General features: G+C 35.7%; 1 protein-coding gene across 6 annotated transcripts in view; it reads left to right on the top strand.

Annotated features, from left to right (window-relative positions):
* Positions 1-20,502, top strand: part of ARMC4 (armadillo repeat containing 4) — a 187,099-nt gene that overhangs the window by 62,454 nt on the left and 104,143 nt on the right. For all 6 annotated transcript variants that reach the window (XM_032395839.1, XM_032395840.1, XM_032395838.1 and 3 more), the window contains one exon: positions 744-986. In XM_032395839.1, coding sequence (XP_032251730.1) covers positions 744-986 — 243 coding nt within the window. The remainder of the gene's footprint in view (positions 1-743; positions 987-20,502) is intronic.

The raw sequence follows: 20,502 nt of genomic DNA, 5'->3' as shown, positions 1-20,502 counted from the left end.
TTTATGACCATCTGATTTATTTCAATATTCAAATTTATTTCTTCATATACTTTTAGAGTTCTCATACTCTATGATGGATATTCTGAGGCAACTCTTCTTTGTCTCAGTGTGATGATTTTTTTTAAGATTTATTTATTTATTTTAGAGAGAGTATGCATGAGTGGGAGGAAGGGCAAAGGGGAGAGAGAGAAAGAATCTCAAGCAGACTCCCCACTGAGAGCAGAGCCCAATTCGGGGCTCAGTCTCATGACCCTGAGATCAGGACCTGAGCTGAAATCAAGAGTCGGATGCTCAATTGACTGAGCCACCCAGGCGCCCCTCAGTGTGATGATTTTAACAAGAAATTTACATGTCTTATTTAACATAAAATAGGCTTATTTTGCTTTGTTCATGTAAAATAGTCTCTGTGACATGGGCAAAACACCCATAGCATAGTAGAATCACTGACACTCTGATTTGGTAGAAGTTGTAGTTGTCTTAGGGACTATACAGTATAGAGATTAAAGGTGCATCGGCTGGATGTGGATGCCAGCTTCACTACTTATAAAGCTTCAAATTAGCTTTCTGAAAATGGGTATTGTGGTAGTACCTGCATCATAGGGTTTTTGTAAGGACTGGATGATCATATAGTTGGCATTTAGAAATTTTGTGCTATTAATATTATTAGCTAATTTTATACCAAAAGTAATACTGTTCTCCTCTTTCCCTCCCCCTCCCACCTCTTTTTCTTGTGATGAACTTAGGTTTCGGGAATACAAAGCCATTGAAACTTTGGTGGGACTTTTAACTGACCAGCCTGAAGAAGTGCTTGTGAATGTGGTCGGTGCATTAGGAGAATGTTGTCAGGAATATGAAAACCGAGTCCTTGTCCGGAAATGTGGTGGCATTCAACCACTTGTGAACCTCCTCGTTGGAATAAACCAAGCTCTTCTTGTCAATGTCACAAAAGCAGTTGGTGCTTGTGCAGTAGAACCCGAAAGTATGATGTAAGTAGCCTAGCAACTGAAAGATTTTATTTGAGAGTGTTAGGGGAAACGCTCAGGTCATCATAGAATAGTGTCATCACTTAGAATTGGCATGCACAAATGGTGAAAAAGTAAAATGGATTTACATGTAAATAACCACAAGGTTACTAGTCATGAGTTACAGAGCCAGATTGTTCCCTTGGATGAGCTAGAGGGCAGAGGCTGGGCATATATTGGGAGGATTTAACATTCCCAGTAATTAATGTCCCACCCAGAAACCTTCATACAATTGACAAAATTTTTCTCTGCTTCCTAAGGAATTCTCTCTCTCTCTCTCTCTGAGACCTTAGGTAGTTTTAGGTAGCATTCCCATAGTACCCTTCTTGTTTTTCAGTTCAATTCAGCAAACATATTTTGAGTACCTAACAAGAACTGTGAACTGATGAGAGAGAAAGACAAAGGATTTTAAGCTGTGATCTTGGTCCTTAAGCAAATTCTTGTGTAATTTGGAAGAAAAGACTTAAATGTTATACAACTTAAGAACAATAGCAAGATGATATAGAGATTATATATACATATATAAGTATATATTTAAATAAACATATTTGTGTATAAATATATTTATATGAAATATATGTGTGTGTGTGTGTGTGTGTGAAGTATATATACATATACTTCATATATATATGAAGTCCAGAAAGGGAAGAACCCATATGGGCCAAAGTTATTGTATGAGGGTTCTCCAGAGAACCAGAATCAACAGGATGAGAAAGGTGGGAGGCGTAGGGGGATAGATTTAAGGAATTGGCTCCCGTGATTGTGGAGGCTTGACAAGCCCCCCCTTCTGATGCGGGAAGCTAGCAGAATGGAGACTCAGGAAAGAGCTGCAGTTTGAGGTCAAAGGCGGTCTGCTGGCAGAACTGCTTCTTGCTCAGAGGAAGTCAGCCTTTTTTCTTTGAACGCCTTCAACTGATTAGATGAGGCCCACTAACATTATGGAGGATAATCTGCTATACTCAGAGTCTGCCAGTTTAAATATCAATCCCATCCAAAAAGATACCTTCACAGAAATATGCAAAATAATGTTTGACCAGAAGTATCTGAATGGTTCAGAGAGTTGAGTATCCGATTCTTGATCTCAGCACAGGTCATGATCTAAGGATCATGAGACTGAGCCCTACATCGGGTGGGCTCCATGCTGAGCATGGAGTCTGCTTAGGACTCTCTCTCTCTCTCCCTCCCTCTTCCTCTGGCCCTCCCTGCCCCACTGGCATGTGCTCTCTCTCTCTCAAAAAAAAAAAAAGTTTGACCAATATCTGGGCATCCCTTAAACCAGTCAAGTTGACACATAAACATTAACCATCACATGTCCACCCATGTCAACTTGGTACCCATTCATGCATCTCCTTAAACCATACTTAATCTCTATAGAAAGATAATAACAAGGCCATATTCCTGCCTAACATTACACAACTATCCAGTGTACTACTGAAAATTCACTAACCCTTTTCCCAGATGAGGAAGCAAAGTTCTTAGATTATGTTTACTCTTCTCCTTGATATCCTGTTACTTAAATACTTTAATGTAAAGTTAGCCATACTTAAAAACTATGATATAAAGTTAATATATCTTGTGTTACATGGTAAGAGGATAAAAGAGGGAAGAAAAGATACACACAGACATATTCATAACAAAATAAGGAAGGAATTTTTTTTTTAACATTTTATTTATTTATTTGACAGAGAGAGACACAGCGAGAGAGGGAACACAAGCAGGGGGAGAGGCAGAGGGAGAAGCAGGCTTCCCGCCGAGCAAGGAACCCGATGCGGGGCTCGATCCCAGGACCCTGGGATCATGACCTGAGCCAAAGGCAGACGCCCAACAACTGAGCCACCCAGGCGCCCCTAAGGAAGGAATATTCATGACAATTACAATACTCATTCTGAAACTGGTCATGTGGTCATAGCTGGTATTTACAACTACCTTCTTTCATTACCCATTCCATATTCCCTTTGCTCTCAGCAAGCACTTTAGCTGGTTGTTGTTCTTTACCTGGTGGGGTAACCCAAACCTTCATTCCTGAGGGTCTAGGCCATTAGTAGTCCTGCCTAGATTGGTTGTTGTAGTTTTCCATCAACTGTAATCACAGGGCATGGTAATACTTAAGAGATGCCCTAAGGGATCTCTTGTTTTCCAGATATAGTCTTCTTTACCTCTATTGTGGAGTAGCAGTCCAATTTCCCCTTGATAATTGGGATCAGTCACCCCAGCCAACACAGTAACTCCCTCTGTTGCTTGTTGGTTTAGAGGCATAGGGAGGCCAAAGTGGCTGGGAGGCAGATTTAACTTTCAGTTCAGAATCATTGTTGAGTCTCGTGGTAGAAGCATTCCCCACTTTGAGCTAAGACCTCTAAACCAGCAAAGCGTAAGGTCACAGGAACAGGAAGCAAAAACATTTGCTAGTGGGTCACTAGGGGTAATAGTGAGCAGTAGGCACCACTCTCATTTCCATCCCCCAATTCCTGGACCCATGAATCCTGGCTATGTAAGAAATAACACCACATTATTGGGCAGCCAGACAGCTCTATTGGCTTGTCCTATAGACTCCCAGAGGTCTGACAACCTTCCTTCATTTCATCCTATTTCTGTCCCCTTCAGTCCAAGATAGCAGTGTTTCTTGAGATGGTCGATTGGATCCATGAGTCACACCTGTAATCTTTTTATCATACGATTCTCCTATATATCTCCTGAATCATTTCATTCTGATTCGCACATTCATTCAACTCTTCACTGTGTGTGACCAGGCACTCAGGGCTGCTGTGTATGGATATATCCTGCACAACTCTAGGGAGCACCATTCCCATAGACATATACCCGGTGTCATACATTATGGGGCCATACATACAACCCTGCTGAAATGTATAATTTCCTATCTATTTCACCATTTGATTGATACAGGAAGCTTATACCTGATGCCAATAGTCTCTGGTCGTGCCTTCTTCCATCTGCCCACTCTCCCGGAATTTGTGACTCATTTGTATTCAGCCAGGTCCTCTTCCTTCACAGGAAGGCTGCAACTCTAAGACAGCCCTGGAGCTCTGTTAATGTGAGTCTCATCTCACCACATGTCTGGGACACAAGTACTAAAGCCTCTGTAATGCTCTTTGGATTTGGTTACTGGAGCCTTAGGCTCAGGTGTTTCAGACACCAAGGACCACTAGTTGTACTCATGATAACTTCAAGGGAAGAGCATCCCCTGGGCCTATAAAACAGTTTTCTGATGTATTAGTCTTTCTGAAAAAACACATGGTGTTCATTAGCACATGATAAACACTTGTCAGAAATGGCTTTATGTATTTCTTTTGATCTTCGGCCCTTGTTTACTTTTTGTCTACTCACGTCTGCCAACTACACCAACTGCCTCTGAACTAACTTTTTTTGAATGCATCCTCCTGCTCTTGGCCTTCAGTTGAGCTTCTGTCACCTTTTACCTGGACTATTGAAGCAGGCTCTGTTTGATCTCATCTCATAGTTCTCCCTTTCCATATCTTTCCTGCACGGCATTGAAATTTATTCTTCTAAACTGTAGATATGATAGGGTTGTTTTCTAAAGAACTATCCATGACCTTTCAAGCTTTAAAAACCAAACCTAAGTTCCTTAGCCTGGTATTCAAAGCATTTGCCTCTTGACCCCATTCTACCTCTCGAGCTTCATCTTTTCCTTGCACATGTTAAATATCTAAAGTTATATTGTTTATTCCTTATTCATTGAACAAATATTTATCAAGCATCTTTTGTGCTAGCCACTGAAAGTATAGTGTACCCACAGCAAAGTTCCTGCTTTCTTGGAACTCACATTCCGTTGTGTATGTGGAACACAGACTATAAACTCTTAAATAAAATGATTTCAGATAGTGCTAAATGGTATAAAGAAAAGAAAACAGCATGATTGAATGAGCGGGAGGTGATTACTTTAGCTACAGTGGAAAGAGGAAAGAGAAAGTGGAAGAGAGGACAGTAGCCTCTGGGAGGATAACATTTGAATCAAGACCTGAGAGATGAGAAGACAACCTGAGGGAAGAACGCAGGGGACAAGGAGTAGCGAACACAAAAGCCCTGGGAGGGGAGTGAGCTCTGCTTGAGAAGCTACCTTGAGGTTTGTTTGTTTTTTTATATACATTTCATATATATTTTATCATTGTCTGCCTTGTTAATAGCATATGATTTCTGTATCACCTGTGACTGTGTCATAAATCTTTTTATCTCTTGATGACTACTAATTTCTTTTTTATTAAGTTTTTTATTTTACTTCCAGTATGGTTAACATACAGTGTTATGTTAGTTTCAGGTGTACAATGTAGTGATTCAACACTTCCATACATCACCTTGTGCTCATCATGACAAGTGTCCTCCCTAATCCCCATCTCCTATTTCACCCATTCCCCCCACCGACCTCCCCTCTGGATTTGTTTGTTCTCTATAGTGAAGAGTCTGTTTCTTGGTTTGTCTCTCTCTCTTTTGTTTCTTAAATTCTACATATAAGTGAGGTCGTATGGTATTTTTCTCTAATTTCACTTAGCATTATATGCTCTAGCTCCATCAATGTCATTGCAAATGGCAAATTTTTATTGTTTTTGTGGCTAAATAATATTCCGTTGTGTGTGTGTTTGTGTTTGTGTGTGTGTGTGTGTGTGTGTGTGTACCATTCCTTCTTTATCCATTCATCTATTGATGGACACTTAGGCTTATTCCAGTAGTTTGGCTATTGTAAATGATGTTGCAATAAACATAGAGGTGCATGTATCACTTTGAATTAGTGTTTTTGTATTTTGTGGGTAAATACCCAATAGTGCGATTCCTGGATCATAGGGCAGTTCTATTTTTAACTTTTTGAGGAACATCCATACTGTTTTGCAGAGTGGCTACACCAGTTTGCATTCCCACTAACAGTGCAAGAGGGTTCCTTTTTCTCCACATCCTCACCAACACCTGTTGTTTCTCATGTTTCTGATTTTAGCCATTCTGACAGGTATGAGATGATTTCTCACTGTGGTTTTGATTTGTATTTCCCTGATGCCAAGTGATGTTGAGCATCTTTTCATGTGTCTGTTGGCCATCTATATATGTCTTCTTTGGAGAAATATCTGTTCATATCTTCTGCCTATTGCTAAATTGGGTTATTTTATTTATTTATTTTTGGCTGTTGAGTTGTATAAGTTCTCTCTCTACATATATATACACACACATATATATAATTATGTTCAATTAGAAAGCATATAGTACATCATTAGTTTTTGATGTAGTGTTCAATGATTCATTAGTTGCGTATAACACCCAGTGCTCATCACAACACGTGCCCTCCTTAATGCCCGTCACCTGGTTACCCCATCCTCCCATCCCCTTCTCTTCTGTAACCCTCAGTTTGGTTCATGGAGTCCAGAGTCTCTCTCATGGTTTGTCTCCCTCTCTGATTTCTTCCCATTCGGGTTTCCCTCCCTTCCCCGGTGGTCCTCCACGCTATTTCTTATATTCCACAAATGAGTGAGACCATATGATAATTGTCTTTCTCTGCTTGACTTATTTTGCTCAGCATAATCCCCTCCAGTACCATCCATGTCGATGCAAATGATGGTATTCATCCTTTCTGATGGCTGAGTAATATTCCTTTGTATATATGGACCACATCTTCTTTACTAACCGTTTATTGGATATGTCATTTGCAAATATCTTCTCCCATTCGGTAGGTTGCCTTTTAGTTTTGTTGATTGTTTCCTTTGCTGTGCAAAAGCTTTTTATTTTGACGAAATCCCAGTAGTTTATTTTTGCTTTTATTTCCCTTGCGTCAGGAGACATATTTAGAAAATGTTGCTATGGCCGATGTCAGAAATTACTGCCTGCACTCTCTTCAAGGATTTTTATGGTTTCAGGTCTCACATTTAGGTTTTTTCATACATTTGAGTTTACTTTTGTGTATAGTGTAAGAAAGTGGTCCAGTTTCATCCTTTTGCATATAGCTGTCCAGTTTTTCCAACACCACTTTTTGAAGAGACTGTGTTTTTCCCATTGCATATTCTTTCCTCCTTTGTCAAAGACTAATTGAACACAAAATTGTGGGTTTATTTCTGGGTTTTCTATTCTGTTCCTATTATAAATAATAAATATATCGAATTTCATCTACATAGATTAGAATTCATTCTTACAAAGCCCCATCTTCTATTCTGTGTATTTCAGATTTAATGATTTCCACATAAGTCATTACCAGGTTATCTAGTTGACACCTAAAAATTACTTCTAAATATCATCATTACATTACTTTCACAACAGGCCTTCAAACCCTTTTTAATATAACTATAAATTGTTATATTTATTGATTTTTCAGTTGAACCCATTCAAGAAAAAGCTAGAGAAAACAGCTAGGTGCTTTTCTTATTCTGAATCTTAACGTAGGTTTTGAAGCAACAAAATATAATGAGAAAACAACTCAGTAATAAACAATAGGCCTCAAGGACCTTTTGACTGAGTTGGGGAGACAGACAAGTAATTTTAGAATGTTAGAGTAGATGATGAAATGGCAGTAAATAAACATTTTTTGTAAATACACGGAACTAGTTTGAATAATTTTATGAAACATTTTACTTCTGGTTCATAATATGAAAACTACAATAAAGAAGAAAAGTAGGAAAAAAGTATGTCCTCTCAAACAAGGAAATGTCCACAGTTCCAAATCTTAAATGTGAAACACACCTGCAGAATGTAGGTAAATTATTGACCTGCGTGTCATACTGACACGTTATGCTGACAGCTAACACATACCGCTTCATATCTCGAGATTTCTCCCCAAATAAGTGTCATGGTCATGAAATGCATAGCCAACATTTTTCTTTTTTCTTCATGGCAGAGACCAGGGGAGTGAATAGGCCTTGGAAGAAGTGAGGAATTTCCCATCAGAGACCTCATTTTGCATTATAAAACACCAGAGCCTAAGGAAAAGTCATATGGACATGTCATTTTATATTGTCTACAACAGTCTTCTAGCCCAAGGAGACTGCTAGACACCCTTTGGAGTGAAAAGGATACTAGAGATGATGATTGCTGGATTGCAACACAATGAAGCTATAAATTTTTAGAGATTTGGAGTAAGCTGGATTGACTGTTTGAATGCTCAAAACTGAATGGAAGAGATGTGTTCACAAGGCAAAGAGAATTGCAGATTTTTGTAGGATTGTTTTTGAGGTAATTCCATCATAAAAGGAAACAGATAGATTCAGACAAATAATTTCCCCACAATCACAAGGCTATTAAGATAGTATAATCCCTCTTAATAAAAGAGCCAAAAGAAATCACATCAAATTTTTAAAAAGACTTTATAAGATAACTTAAATCGTTGTGACAAGCTAGTAGCCAGAACTCAGAAGAGAAATAAAAAAATTATTGAACTTAAAGCCTGAATAAATGCAAGAAAAGTATGGTAGACACAATCGAAAACACAGGCATGTGGTATATAGGAAATGTAAAATGAAATGAAGAGTATATTAAAATTACAATAGGAAGTGGTAAATATGGAACCCAAGGAGACCCAACTTAAACGTAATGGGTATTCCTTAAGAAGAGGTTGGAACCAATGGAATATGATCTGAATTAAAGATAACAATAGAAGAAAAGTTTTTGTGTGAATCAGTAGGTCAAAAGACCCCAAAAGACCCTAGCAATATTGATACAGAATGGCCAACAGAAATGCATCCTGATAAATCTACTTGCATTTCAAAAGGAAAGGAAAAAGTAAGTATATCTAGGCAAAAGAACAAACCATGAGGACAGAATGTCTTCACACTTCTCCACATCTTTTTTTAAGGTCAAAAGACATTGATTTGGAGGATCAAATCCCTCAGATTAACATTCTGAAGTAGAGAAAATATTACCCAAGAATTTCACATCCAGCCAAGTTGTTCTTCAAGTATGAAGGTAGTAGCACATTCTCAATCATGCAAGGAATTAGTGAATACAGTACTAACTCTTCGTGAAAACACTGCTGATTACAGAAAGTCAATCAAGAAATTACTCAAAGTATTTCAAAACAGCAAAATATGGCTAGAAGGTATCAGTGGAGACCATTGAATTTATTTAAACATTATACTAAGAAAATAATGCAGGAGTTTTCATTAGGGGAATCCTCTAAATTTTATAGATACTACTACTAATAATTTAATAATACAACTGACAAAAATAAAAACAAATTAAATCCAAGGTGGGTGAGTCAATGTGCAAATTTTATCATCTTTCACATAAATGAATCAGTACATACTGTATACAAAATCCTTTTATCTATTTGTTTATCATCTATCCATCCATTTTTCTGCCTCTCTAACCTATCCATCCTGTTATCTAGCTTTGGGCATAAAGAAATATCCAGAATCATTTACCTTAGTTATCAATGATTATTATTTCTGAATGGCAGGATTTAGGATCATTTCTTATTTTCTTCTTTGTATTTTTCTATGCAGTCTATATGATGAATATGTATCATCTTTACAAAATCAAAGTTCTTGTTTAATACCTTGCAAAATCCCCTTTCATTCTGTATGATATAATGATTAACAGCATAGATTCCAGGGGCGCCTGTGTGGCTCGGTCAGTTAGGTGTCTGACCCTTAGTTTTGGCTCAGGTCATGATCTCAGGGTCCTGAGATCGAGCCCTGCGTAGACCTCCCATGCTAAGCACAGAATCTGCTTGAGATTCTTTCTCTCCATCTCCCTCTGCCCCTCCCCCCTCAAATAAATAAATAAATCTTTAAAAAATAAAAAAGAGCATTGATTCTGGAACCACTGCTTGGATGCCAGTCTTACCACTTACCAACTATTTCCTTTGGCAAATTATTAAACTACTTGGTGCCTTGGTTACCACATATATAAAATGGGAATGGTAAGGGTACCTATCTCATTGGGTTGTTGTAATGATTATGTGAATTAATATGTGTAAAGTACTTGATACATAATAAGTGCTGGGTAAATGTTGGTCAGTATTGTTCATGTAGCAGTAGTTTTCATTAATAACAATTTAAAATGATAATATGTAAATAGAAAATTAAAGTCAGACTGTCTAGCATCTGTACTCATCTATAGATGAATTCCTTGTTTCTGTGTTTCTTTTGCATCAAATTAATCATGTTATTTAATTTGCTATAAATTGAGAACAAGTGGCCCCGAAATGGTGAATAACTCACTTTAAATTCTCATCTGCAATTAGGAGCTTGGAGGGTGTGGCATTGACATATTTACATGTTTACATAGGCAATTATAATTCAAGCTTTTGCATCATGCTAATACATTTGTTTTTTGTTTTAAAGTTGATCAAAGGTTACTGAAGGGTTTTAAGTATAACTTGAGACAGAGGAACATGTTAAGGGATCATTGCAGGCCAGATGTGAAGATGGCTTAAACTAAGCCAGTGGAATATAATATAATAAAGAATAAGGAAAGTGACAGATTAAAGAGAAATAAAGGGAAAGGATGAATAAAACCAGGGGAATGATTGAACATGAGTTATAAAGAAGAAGGAGGAGTGCCACTTGATATTTAGGTTTCTTTTCTTTTTTTAATTGAATAAATTTGATGTGTCATATTGTGTAAGTATAAGGTGTACAGTATGTTACTTTGAGATCATATGCATATTTAGGTATCTGACTTTGGCAACTAGATGGATAATGGTACCACTTACTGATAGAGGGAATATAGGTGCAGGGCTAGTGAAGGAAAAATGAACTTCACTAGGGGAGAAATGTCATCATTATAGTGCCTAATGCAGTTCCAGGCTCAAGGTAGGCACCAACCAACATTTATTACATAATGAATGGATGGTGAATTCAGTTATGTTTGGGTGGACATTGAGGTTCCCATGACGTGTTCACATGGTGACGGCAACCAGTCAATTGGATATTCGTGTCTAAAGCTCAGGAGAGAGATGCAGGTTCGACACAGTGTTCTAATACTTGGTCACTGAAGTCTGGCTGTACGTGAGAGATTGTGAGGAAGGGAAAGCAGAGTGAGCGGAAGCCTATGGAACCCAATCTTTCAGGGAGAAGGAATGTACTAAAGTACCTATAAAGAAACTGAGAAGGATCAGCCAGAGTTGTGAGGGAAAGTAAATGAGTTACTGAAAAAACAAAGGGAAGAGAGCATTTAAAAGAGAAAAAGTGTTGAAGATTGTCAAATTCTCTGAGAAGCCCTCGTAAGAAAAGACAAAATTGTCCTTTCTTGTGGAACAAGGTCGTCGGTGGATCCTTTTGTACTTGTAAATACGGTTTTCCCACAAATGTTTTTATAAATGTACTAAGGCAGTTTCAGAAAACAGTATTTTGAGTTTGGTAAGAATCCAAACAGCATTGCTCTTGGCATCATATTTCAGACATGGCTGTTCTTGCTAGATTTGTAGGATTTATTGCATCTTTGAGCTTTCTGTTAAATGGTAAGGAAATGACAAACAAATACCTCTCCCCCATTAAGTCTTATATAATTCATAGGTTAGGAACTTATTTTAACGACTAGCAGTTTTATGTTTCAGTAATTTGTCTGTGGTTGTGGCTAAGACTTAGGTCACATAGCGGGATAAACATATACTCACAGCACAGTTTTATTAACTCCGTACAATAGAATGCATAACCAGTTCTTCTCCCTTATATGTATATTTAATAAGAATCAGAAACATCTTAATAATAACAGTTTAGCTACTGAATCAAAAATGATTTTTGAGAAACCAATGATTTCATAAAGCTCTATTGACTTTTTTCAATACTTCAGATGACTGCTTCTAGAAACTCAATATAAATTATTTCATATTAGGGGTGCCTCAGTGGCTCAGTCGTTAAGCATCTGCCTTCAGCTCTGGTCATGATCCCAGGATCCTGGGATCAAGTCCCGCATCAGGCTCCTTGCTCGGCGGGGAGCTTGCTTCTCCCTCAACCTCTGCTACTCCCCCTGTTTGTCACTCTCTCTCTCTCTGTCAAATAAATAAATAAAATCTTTAAAAATAAATAAATACATAATTTCATATTAATTATGCCTTTCCCTAGGATCTAAAATGGAACAACAGGTATTCTGACACACTAAGTTCATGAAAAAGTAGATTTATTTGTGCTGAATTTTCTCTTTTTGTTGACTTTTAGTATCTATTTGAAATATACAGAATTCATCTGGAGGTAATCTGGCCTTCAGGTATATGAAATCACAAAATTACAAAAAACACTTGAGTTTTGGAGAATGTAATTTTCTATTAAAATACTATAAAATTCCAATTTAAAAAATATGGAAGCTAAAAACTTAAGAAATATCTATGATTATTTTCTACATGTCAGGATCTTCACTTTTTTTTTTTTTTTTTTTTTTAAAGATTTTATTTATTTATTCATGAGAGACAGAGAGAGAGAGAGGCAGAGGGAGAAGCAGGCTCCCAAGGAGCAGAGAGCCCGATGCGGGACTCGATCCCAGGACCCTGGGATCATGACCTGAGCCGAAGGCAGACGCTTAACCATCTGAGCCACCCAGGCGCCCAGGATCTTCACTTTTTAAAAATAGTCCTTTTTTGTTTTTTTAAAGATTTTATTTATTTATTTGACAGAGAGATAGAGAGAGAGCACAAGTAGACAGAGCGGCAGGCATAGGGAGAGGGAGAAGCAGGCTTTCTGCTGAGCAGGGAGCCAGACGTGGGGCTCGATCCCAAGACCCCAGGATCATGACCTGAGCCAAAGGCCGCCACTTAACCGACTGAGCCACCCAGGCGCCCCTAAAAATAGTTCTTTTTAACTTTTATTTTGTAGTAGCACTAGACTTATGGAAAAGTTGCAAAAATAGAGAATGCAGAGTACAGAGATTTCCCATTTGTCCTTCACCCAGCTTCCCCTGATGTCCTCCATATCCGTAGTAAAATTATAGGAACTCATTTGTTGAAGTCTAGTTTTTTCACTTTGAAGAATAAAGTTTCCTCCATGTGGATTTTGTGCATTTTGTGCAGGTCATTCCTAAGTGTTTCATCTTCTTTGTTGGTGGTATACATGTTTTTTGTCCTGCCATTATGTCCCTCAATTTATTGTCTCTATGAACAGTATTAAAGTTTATATATTAATTCTATATGCTGCTACCTTACAGAATTCTCTCCTTTGAGTTCATTTTTTTTCCAATAACTTATTTTATTTTTTTATTAAATTTTTTTTATTATGTTAATCACCATACATTACATCATTAGTTTTTGATGTAGTGTTCCATGAGTTCATTTTATTGTTAATTGTCTAAGCACAGTGGTTGACACAATATAGCCCATGGGCCAAATCCTATCTTTATAAATAAAGTTTTATTGGAACACAGTCATGCTCATTCATTTATTACTGTCTTTGGCTGTTTTATGCTACAATGGCAGGGTTGAGTAGTTGTGACACAGACTGAATGACCCATAAAAACTAAAATATTATCTATCCCTTTACCAAAAAATCTGCTGACCTCTGCTCTAGCATATTCCAGGGAAAATTTTACCTCTTCTTTATAAATTCTTATTCTTTGATTTCTCTTGTTAACTAATTTCCTAGCATAATGTTGGATAGTAGTATAGATACTGGTCTTCTTTGCCGTATTTATTTCTGATTTTAGTGGAAATGCCTCTACTATTTTTCTAGTAAGTAATGTCTTGAGGACTAAAGATATATATTTTATAATATTAAAATTTAAATTAATTACATTAAAAATCAATTTTTATTTTAAAGTGTTTTTTTTTTTAATCAGAAAAGTATTGAATTTTGTCAAAGGCTGTTTAAACACTTATGGAGATTATGTTCCATATGCTTCATTATGATATTTCCCTTTTATCTACTAATATGGTGAATGCTGTTAAATGGGTTTCCAAACACTGAACCAACCTTGCATTCCAGAAATAAGTTTCATTTAGTTGTAATGTACTGTTTTCTTAGTGTGGTATATGCTTTTGTTTCCTAATATTTTATTTAGTATCTTTTTAATGACATGAGTGATATTGGTATTCGGCTTATTTCTTTTTTTTTTTTCTATCAGGTCTAAGTATCAATGTTATACTTGCTTCACAAAAGGAATTAGGAAGTTTTCTTTCATTTCAATACTCTGGAATAATAATTTATTGAGCAATGGGACCACCTAGGTTTTAAAGGTTCAGTAGAAGTCTACTGTGCAATCATATGACCCTACTCTGTGTGTGTGTGTGTGTTATTAGTTCCTTATTAGCTTTCTCTAGTTCTTCTACAGAATCTGTTCTATTTATGCTCCCTACTCTAATGGTCATTTATGGCAATCTGTATTTCTTTATAAAATGATCAGTTTCATTGTGCCATCAAATTTATTTGAATTAGTAGTCTACAAAGTAATACCTTATGATTTTTAAATTTTGTCTTTTTTTAATGATTATTTACCACTTGTTGTATTTTTGTTTTTGTATATGTGAGCTTCCTTCTAGTATTTTCCTGATGTAGTTATCTAGTATAGTTTTTCTATTTTTATTTTTTTCTGAAAAAATAGTTTATTAATTAGATGTACTGTTCTATACCTCATAAATTTCTTTTATCTCTTTATTAATTCCTTGTTGCTTTCTTTTGGTTTATTTTGTAACTTTTTTTCTAAAGTTTTGAGCTGGGAAGTTATGTCATTTATTTTCATTCTTTGTTTAAATAATAAAAGTAATTTATGCATGTATTTTCCTTTGACATGCTTTAAGTATCCCTTGTATAGTTGATACGTACTGATTTCATTATCATCTTCTTTTTTTTTTTTTTAGAAATTCTTTTATTTCATGTTTGTATTTTCCTAATTTTAGCCCAGGAGTTGTTTAATAGAATTTTTTTTTTTTTTGGTAATTCCACAAGGAAGAAACTTTTTATTTTTTGTTTTTGTGAGCTATTTCTCATTATACAGGTATCACCCACTTTTTGAAAGGTAACATTATGCCACTTCACGTTTATGAAAGATCTACATTAGTACCTGTTTTCACTAACCAAAAGAAATCTGAAGATTTTTGCTTTTATGGGAAAAGGCAAAAAGCAAAAATAGCATTCAGCATTTGTTTCCCAGTGAGCCCTTACAGAGGCAGCATGCACACCAAGCAGTGAGAATGGCAGTGTCAAGCTCCTTCCCTAGGAACTACCTCAGCATCTCAGCATCAAGGCAACATAGCTTTGAACTGTGTCTTACGAGCATCTCTGTTTTATCTCAATTAATTTTGTGCATCTGTTAGCAAGATGTGTCCTAAGGTATCAGAAAAGCCTAAGAGAGATTATTTTTGGGATCTGGGAATGCTCAAAAACGTTTTCATATAACTTAATGGTAATTCTTAGCTCTATACCCTTTTGGCTAATGGAAGGTTTCATAGGAACACTCTAATTTTGGAGAGCAGGAGAACTTGTACTATGTTTTGGTCAGACTATATTGATTTTTTCACTTTCTACTTTTTATGGAAGTTACTTATTTTTTGTGAGCTAATACAAAGTAAATTTTTGCAAAGTATCTATAGGTACTTGTGATGAAAATATATTCCCTGTCAACAGGGTGTAGAGTTTGATGTATACTCTAAAAATCTACTTTATTATGTTACTTAGCTCTTCTATCTCTACTTACCATTTTTTGTGCAGTTGATCTGTCTTATACTGAAAATGGTGTCTTAAAACCTCTTATCATTAGTGTGCTTCTATCTGTGTCTTCTCACATCTCATATAGTTTTTACTTCTTAAAGGCAGGTGCTATATTATTTGGTACATAAATGTTTTTAATAGTTGTGAATTTTTGCTTTTAATATTCCAAGGTCTATTTCTTTGTTATGTTTAATGAGTTTGGGCTTGATTTCAACTTTGTCTGATACCAGGATCTTTACTCCTGCTTTCTTATTTTTTGCATTTTCCTGGGATATCTTGGTCTACCCTTTATTTTTAGTCTTTCTTGAATCATTTTCTTTTAGATATTCCCTTTTAAACAGTAGTAGATGGGTCTTGCTTTGCAAGCCAAATTAAGAATACTTGTTCTTTTCTTTCTTTTTTCTTTTTTCTTTTTTCTTTTAGTGAGAGAGAGCATGCGAATGGGGTGTGGGATAGAGGGAGAGAGATAGAATCTTAAGTAGGCTCCGTGCCCAGTGCGGAGCCTGACATGGGGCTTGATCTCACAACCCTGAGATCATGACCTGAGCCAAAATCAAGTGTTGTACACTTAACAGACTGAGCCACCCAGGCGCCCCAGAAAGTTGTTCTTTTAATGAGTTAAATGCAGTCACACTTATTGATATGACTGATATGTTTGGTCTCAACAATATAATATCTTATAATCATTTACATTTTGTTATATTTGCTGCTGCTTTTCTATAAGATTTATAGTCTTTGCTCTCTAATTTTTGTTGTTATTTAAACTTTGCATTTTTGTTTTATTCTAGTCATTGTCTTCTACCTGTACATTTTTCTACTGCCCTCTTTTTCCTTTCTGTTATGTAGTTATTTGCTGTTGAGTTTCTCAGTTTTTACTGGTTATTTTTTAACTCCCACCTATTGTCTACATAGTAGTCAATGGGTATATTCTGTTTTTCTCTTTCCCTCTTTCTTTTCCTCCCCATCCCCCTTTTTTTAAGTAGGCTCATGACCCTGAGATCAAGACCTGAGCTGAAATCAAGAGTCAGATGCTTAACTAACTATGCCACCCAGGTGCCTCTTTTCCTCCCATTTTTAAGTGCATTATTTCTACTTTATCATAACATACAACATTTGAACATTACTATTCTACCCTTTCCCCTGCTCCCCTTGTTTAATCATATATATGTATGTGTATATGTATATACACACACACACATATGTGTACACACACACACTCATCAGTTTTTTGCTGAAGTTTTAGTCATATTTTAGTTGTTGGGAACTCATCCTGTAGTAGAATCTTCAAAAAGGGCTCATGGGTGCAGACAGAATTCCCTAAGTTCTTAAATGTTTTAAGTATTTTTACTTTTTTCTAGTTTTTAGAGATATGATTGACAGTTTTTTAAATTGTGTATATTCAAGGTGTACAACATGGTGTTTTCATCCAATATACCTTGTGTAATAATTCCATAATCAAGCTAATTAGTATATTACCTCACACAGTTACTAGTTTTTTTGGGTGTGTGGTGAGAACACTCAAGATATATTCTCTTAGCAAATTTCAAGTATACATTATTATTAGTATATTTACTGTGCTGTGCCCTAAATCTATAGAACTTATCCACTTTATGACTGAAACATTGTACATTTGACCCATTTCCTCCACCCAACCCCTGGCAACCACCATAATACTCTGTTTCTCTAAGTTCAACTTTTTTAAAGTTTTTTATTTTAATTCCAGTGTAGTTGACCTAGAGTGTTATATTAGTTTCAGGTGTACAATATAGTGATTCAATACTTCTATACATTATTCAGTGCTCATCACAATAAGTGTACTCTTTAATCCCCATCACCTATTTCACTCATCCCCCCACCCACCTCCCCTCTGGTAGCTATCTGTTTGTTCTCTATAGTTAAGAGTCTGTTTCTTGGTTTGTCTCTCTCTCTTTTTTCCCCCTTTGTTCATTTGTTTCTTAAAATTCCACTTATGAGTGAAATCATATGATACTTATCTTTCTGACTTATTTCGCTTAGCATTATACTGTCTGACTCAATCCATGTTGTTGCAGATGGCAAGATTTCATTTTTTTTATGGCTGAATAATGCTCCATTGTTCATATATACTACATCTCTTTATCCATTCATCTATCAATGGACATCTAAGTTCAACTTTTTTAGATTCCATATATAAGTGATATCATGCAATATTTGTCCTTCTGTGTCTAGCTTATTTCACTTAGCATAATGTCTTCCAAATTCATCCACATCACAAATAGCAGTATTTCTTTCTGTTTTAAGGCCAAATAATATCCCATTTGTGTGTGTGTGTGTGTGTGTGTGAGTGTGTGTATATACACACTCACAATTTCTTTCCATTCATCTGTCAAGAGATACTTAGGTTGTTTCCATACCCTGGCTATTGTGAATAATGCTGCAATGAACATGACAGTGCAGGTATCTCTTTGAGATAATGAATTCTTTTCTTTTGCATATATACCCAGAAGTGGGATTGTTGGATCATATGATAATTCTATTTTTCATTTCTTGAAGAACCTTTATACTGTTTTCCATAATTACTGTACCAATTTACATTCCCATGTGCAAAGGCTCCCTTTTCTCCATATCCTCACCAACATTTTTTTATCTCTTGTCTTTTGCAGAATAGCCATTCTATAAGGAGTGAGGCAATAGTTCATTGTGGCTTTGATTTGTGTTTCCCTGATGATTAGTGATGCTGAGCATGTTTTCATATACCTGTTGTCCATTTGTAGGTTTTCTCTGAAGAGATGTCTGTTCAGTTCCTTTGCCAATTTTTTAACCAAGGTGTTTGTTTGCTACTGACTTATATGAACTCCTTATATATTCTGAATTTTAACTCCTTATCAAATTTATGGTTTGCAAATATATATATTCTGAATTTTAACTCCTTATCAGATATTTTCTCCCGCTCCATAGCTTGCCTCTTTATTTAATTTTTTCCTTTGCTGTGCAGAGCACATGTGGATATCCAGTGAAGCTATTTTCCTATAAATACCCAGAGGACAGCCTTGCTAGATATAAAATCTTTTATTCCAACTTTTTTCATTGAAATAAAAAAAAAATGCTGCTTCATTTTTCACTTGCTTCATACTTTTTTTTTTTTGAAGTCTGATGCTAGTCTATTTCTTTTATCTTTGTAAGTTATTTGATCTTTTTTCTCAAGGCCTTGAGATTTGGGGGGGTCTGGAGTCTTTATAAAATAATATTTTTATTAGGTTTATCCCAGAGTTGATTGCTAACTATTTGGTTAAACTGAAATATAGTTGATACAGGAAAGACAGCAGGATAAATGCCTTTCCTTCCTTTTGAAAAAAGTCAAATTTCAGATATATGAATTGTTAGGAGCCCTAGCAAACTCCAGTAGTGACAATAAGGGCTGTTTGGGGGATTTATTGTGAACTCATGGGTTTTCATGATTTACTTCAGTTTCTACTGTTCTTTTATATAAAATGCCTGGCATATATAATTCAAAACATGCTAAAATCCTAATGTCCTTAGTTTTTCATTACTTCAAAATAACCTTAAAATCTAAAGGTCAACTTTCAAATATAAGTGCCCACAAAAGAGTTAAATTTCATGGTCTTTAGAAGATAAGAAAAAAAAGTGTTTCTATTAATATTTTGTAAATGCCCAGGATTTTCAGAAATTTTACATAACAATCTACCTAAATAATGTACTAATTTCCTACAGTTTATCCTATAAAATATTTTCCTTCCACACATTGTAAAATAAACATTTGCTGAACTGATTGTTACATGGTATAGTGTTATGTGATCATGTAATGAAAGACTCTTTTATAAAACATGTACACAAGGATAGAATTAAAACCTACCATGGAATCTGTAACTCTGAATTTCCTGTCTTCTGTGGTTTAAACATAATTATGTTGCATTTACATAGTTTTTTTTTATTTTTACATTGGGTTTATTTGTTCTTTTTAAAAGAGGGGAAAAGAGTAAAGCTACGCTTGTTTGTATACAAAAGAGATTTAATCTCTTTGTGGCTGCCCAGATACTTCTTTTACCACAGAACCAGTCTTTGTGACCTTTTAGGGTTTATGCAAGACATAAAATAGAATATGTTTTATGTATTTGTATCACTAAGAATATTTTTCCTTCCTTTCACGTTTCTTTTTGTTTCTCGTCTGCATACTTTTAAATCACGTGGATTTACCTGAGATACCAAAATGACAATTGCAAAGTAATTATTTGAATAATTTCATCTTCTGAATCTTCATTTTCTCATTTTAAAACAAGCTCTAGGGACTTTTAATTTGAGGATGATGTGGATTTTATTTATCCACATTATGTATTTCATCCAGCCAGCTGTGATGTGTGCTTAGTTTAATAGCTGAATTAAATGAGCTGTTCAGTACCATTTCCTGTGTGAGAGAGACTATATAGAGACCATATACTGTGTGTATGGAAATTAAAACACATTTTTAAACATTTATTTTGTGAAATGTAATATGTATAAAGGAAAGTACATGATGCAAATATACATATTTGTAAATTATTCAAAAGGGAAGACTCCTATAACTGCCACCCAAGCCAAGAAGTAGAATATTGTCATTACCCTAAAAACTCCCTGGCTATTCCTCCTTACCACAGGGTACCCACTGCGACCTCTCTTCACTCTGGAGAGCGCCCTTCTCTTGCCTTTTATGGCAATTCATGTCTTGCTTTGTGTTCATAATTTTATTCTTGAGAATGCCTCCATATATAGTTTTGTGTTGTCTCTATTTGGAAACAAATGGAAGCATATAGTATGTGTTTGTTTTGTCTGACATTTTTTGTTCAAAATTATAGGTTATTTTAACACTTAATAAATGTTGTTAGGAACCTTTTAGATCAATTTAGAGAGAATGGAAATCTTAACAATAC

Source organism: Phoca vitulina, unplaced genomic scaffold, assembly GCF_004348235.1.
Source record: "Phoca vitulina isolate PV1807 unplaced genomic scaffold, GSC_HSeal_1.0 scaffold88, whole genome shotgun sequence".
NCBI lineage: Eukaryota > Metazoa > Chordata > Mammalia > Carnivora > Phocidae > Phoca > Phoca vitulina.
This window is presented reverse-complemented; position numbering and strand designations above follow the sequence as displayed.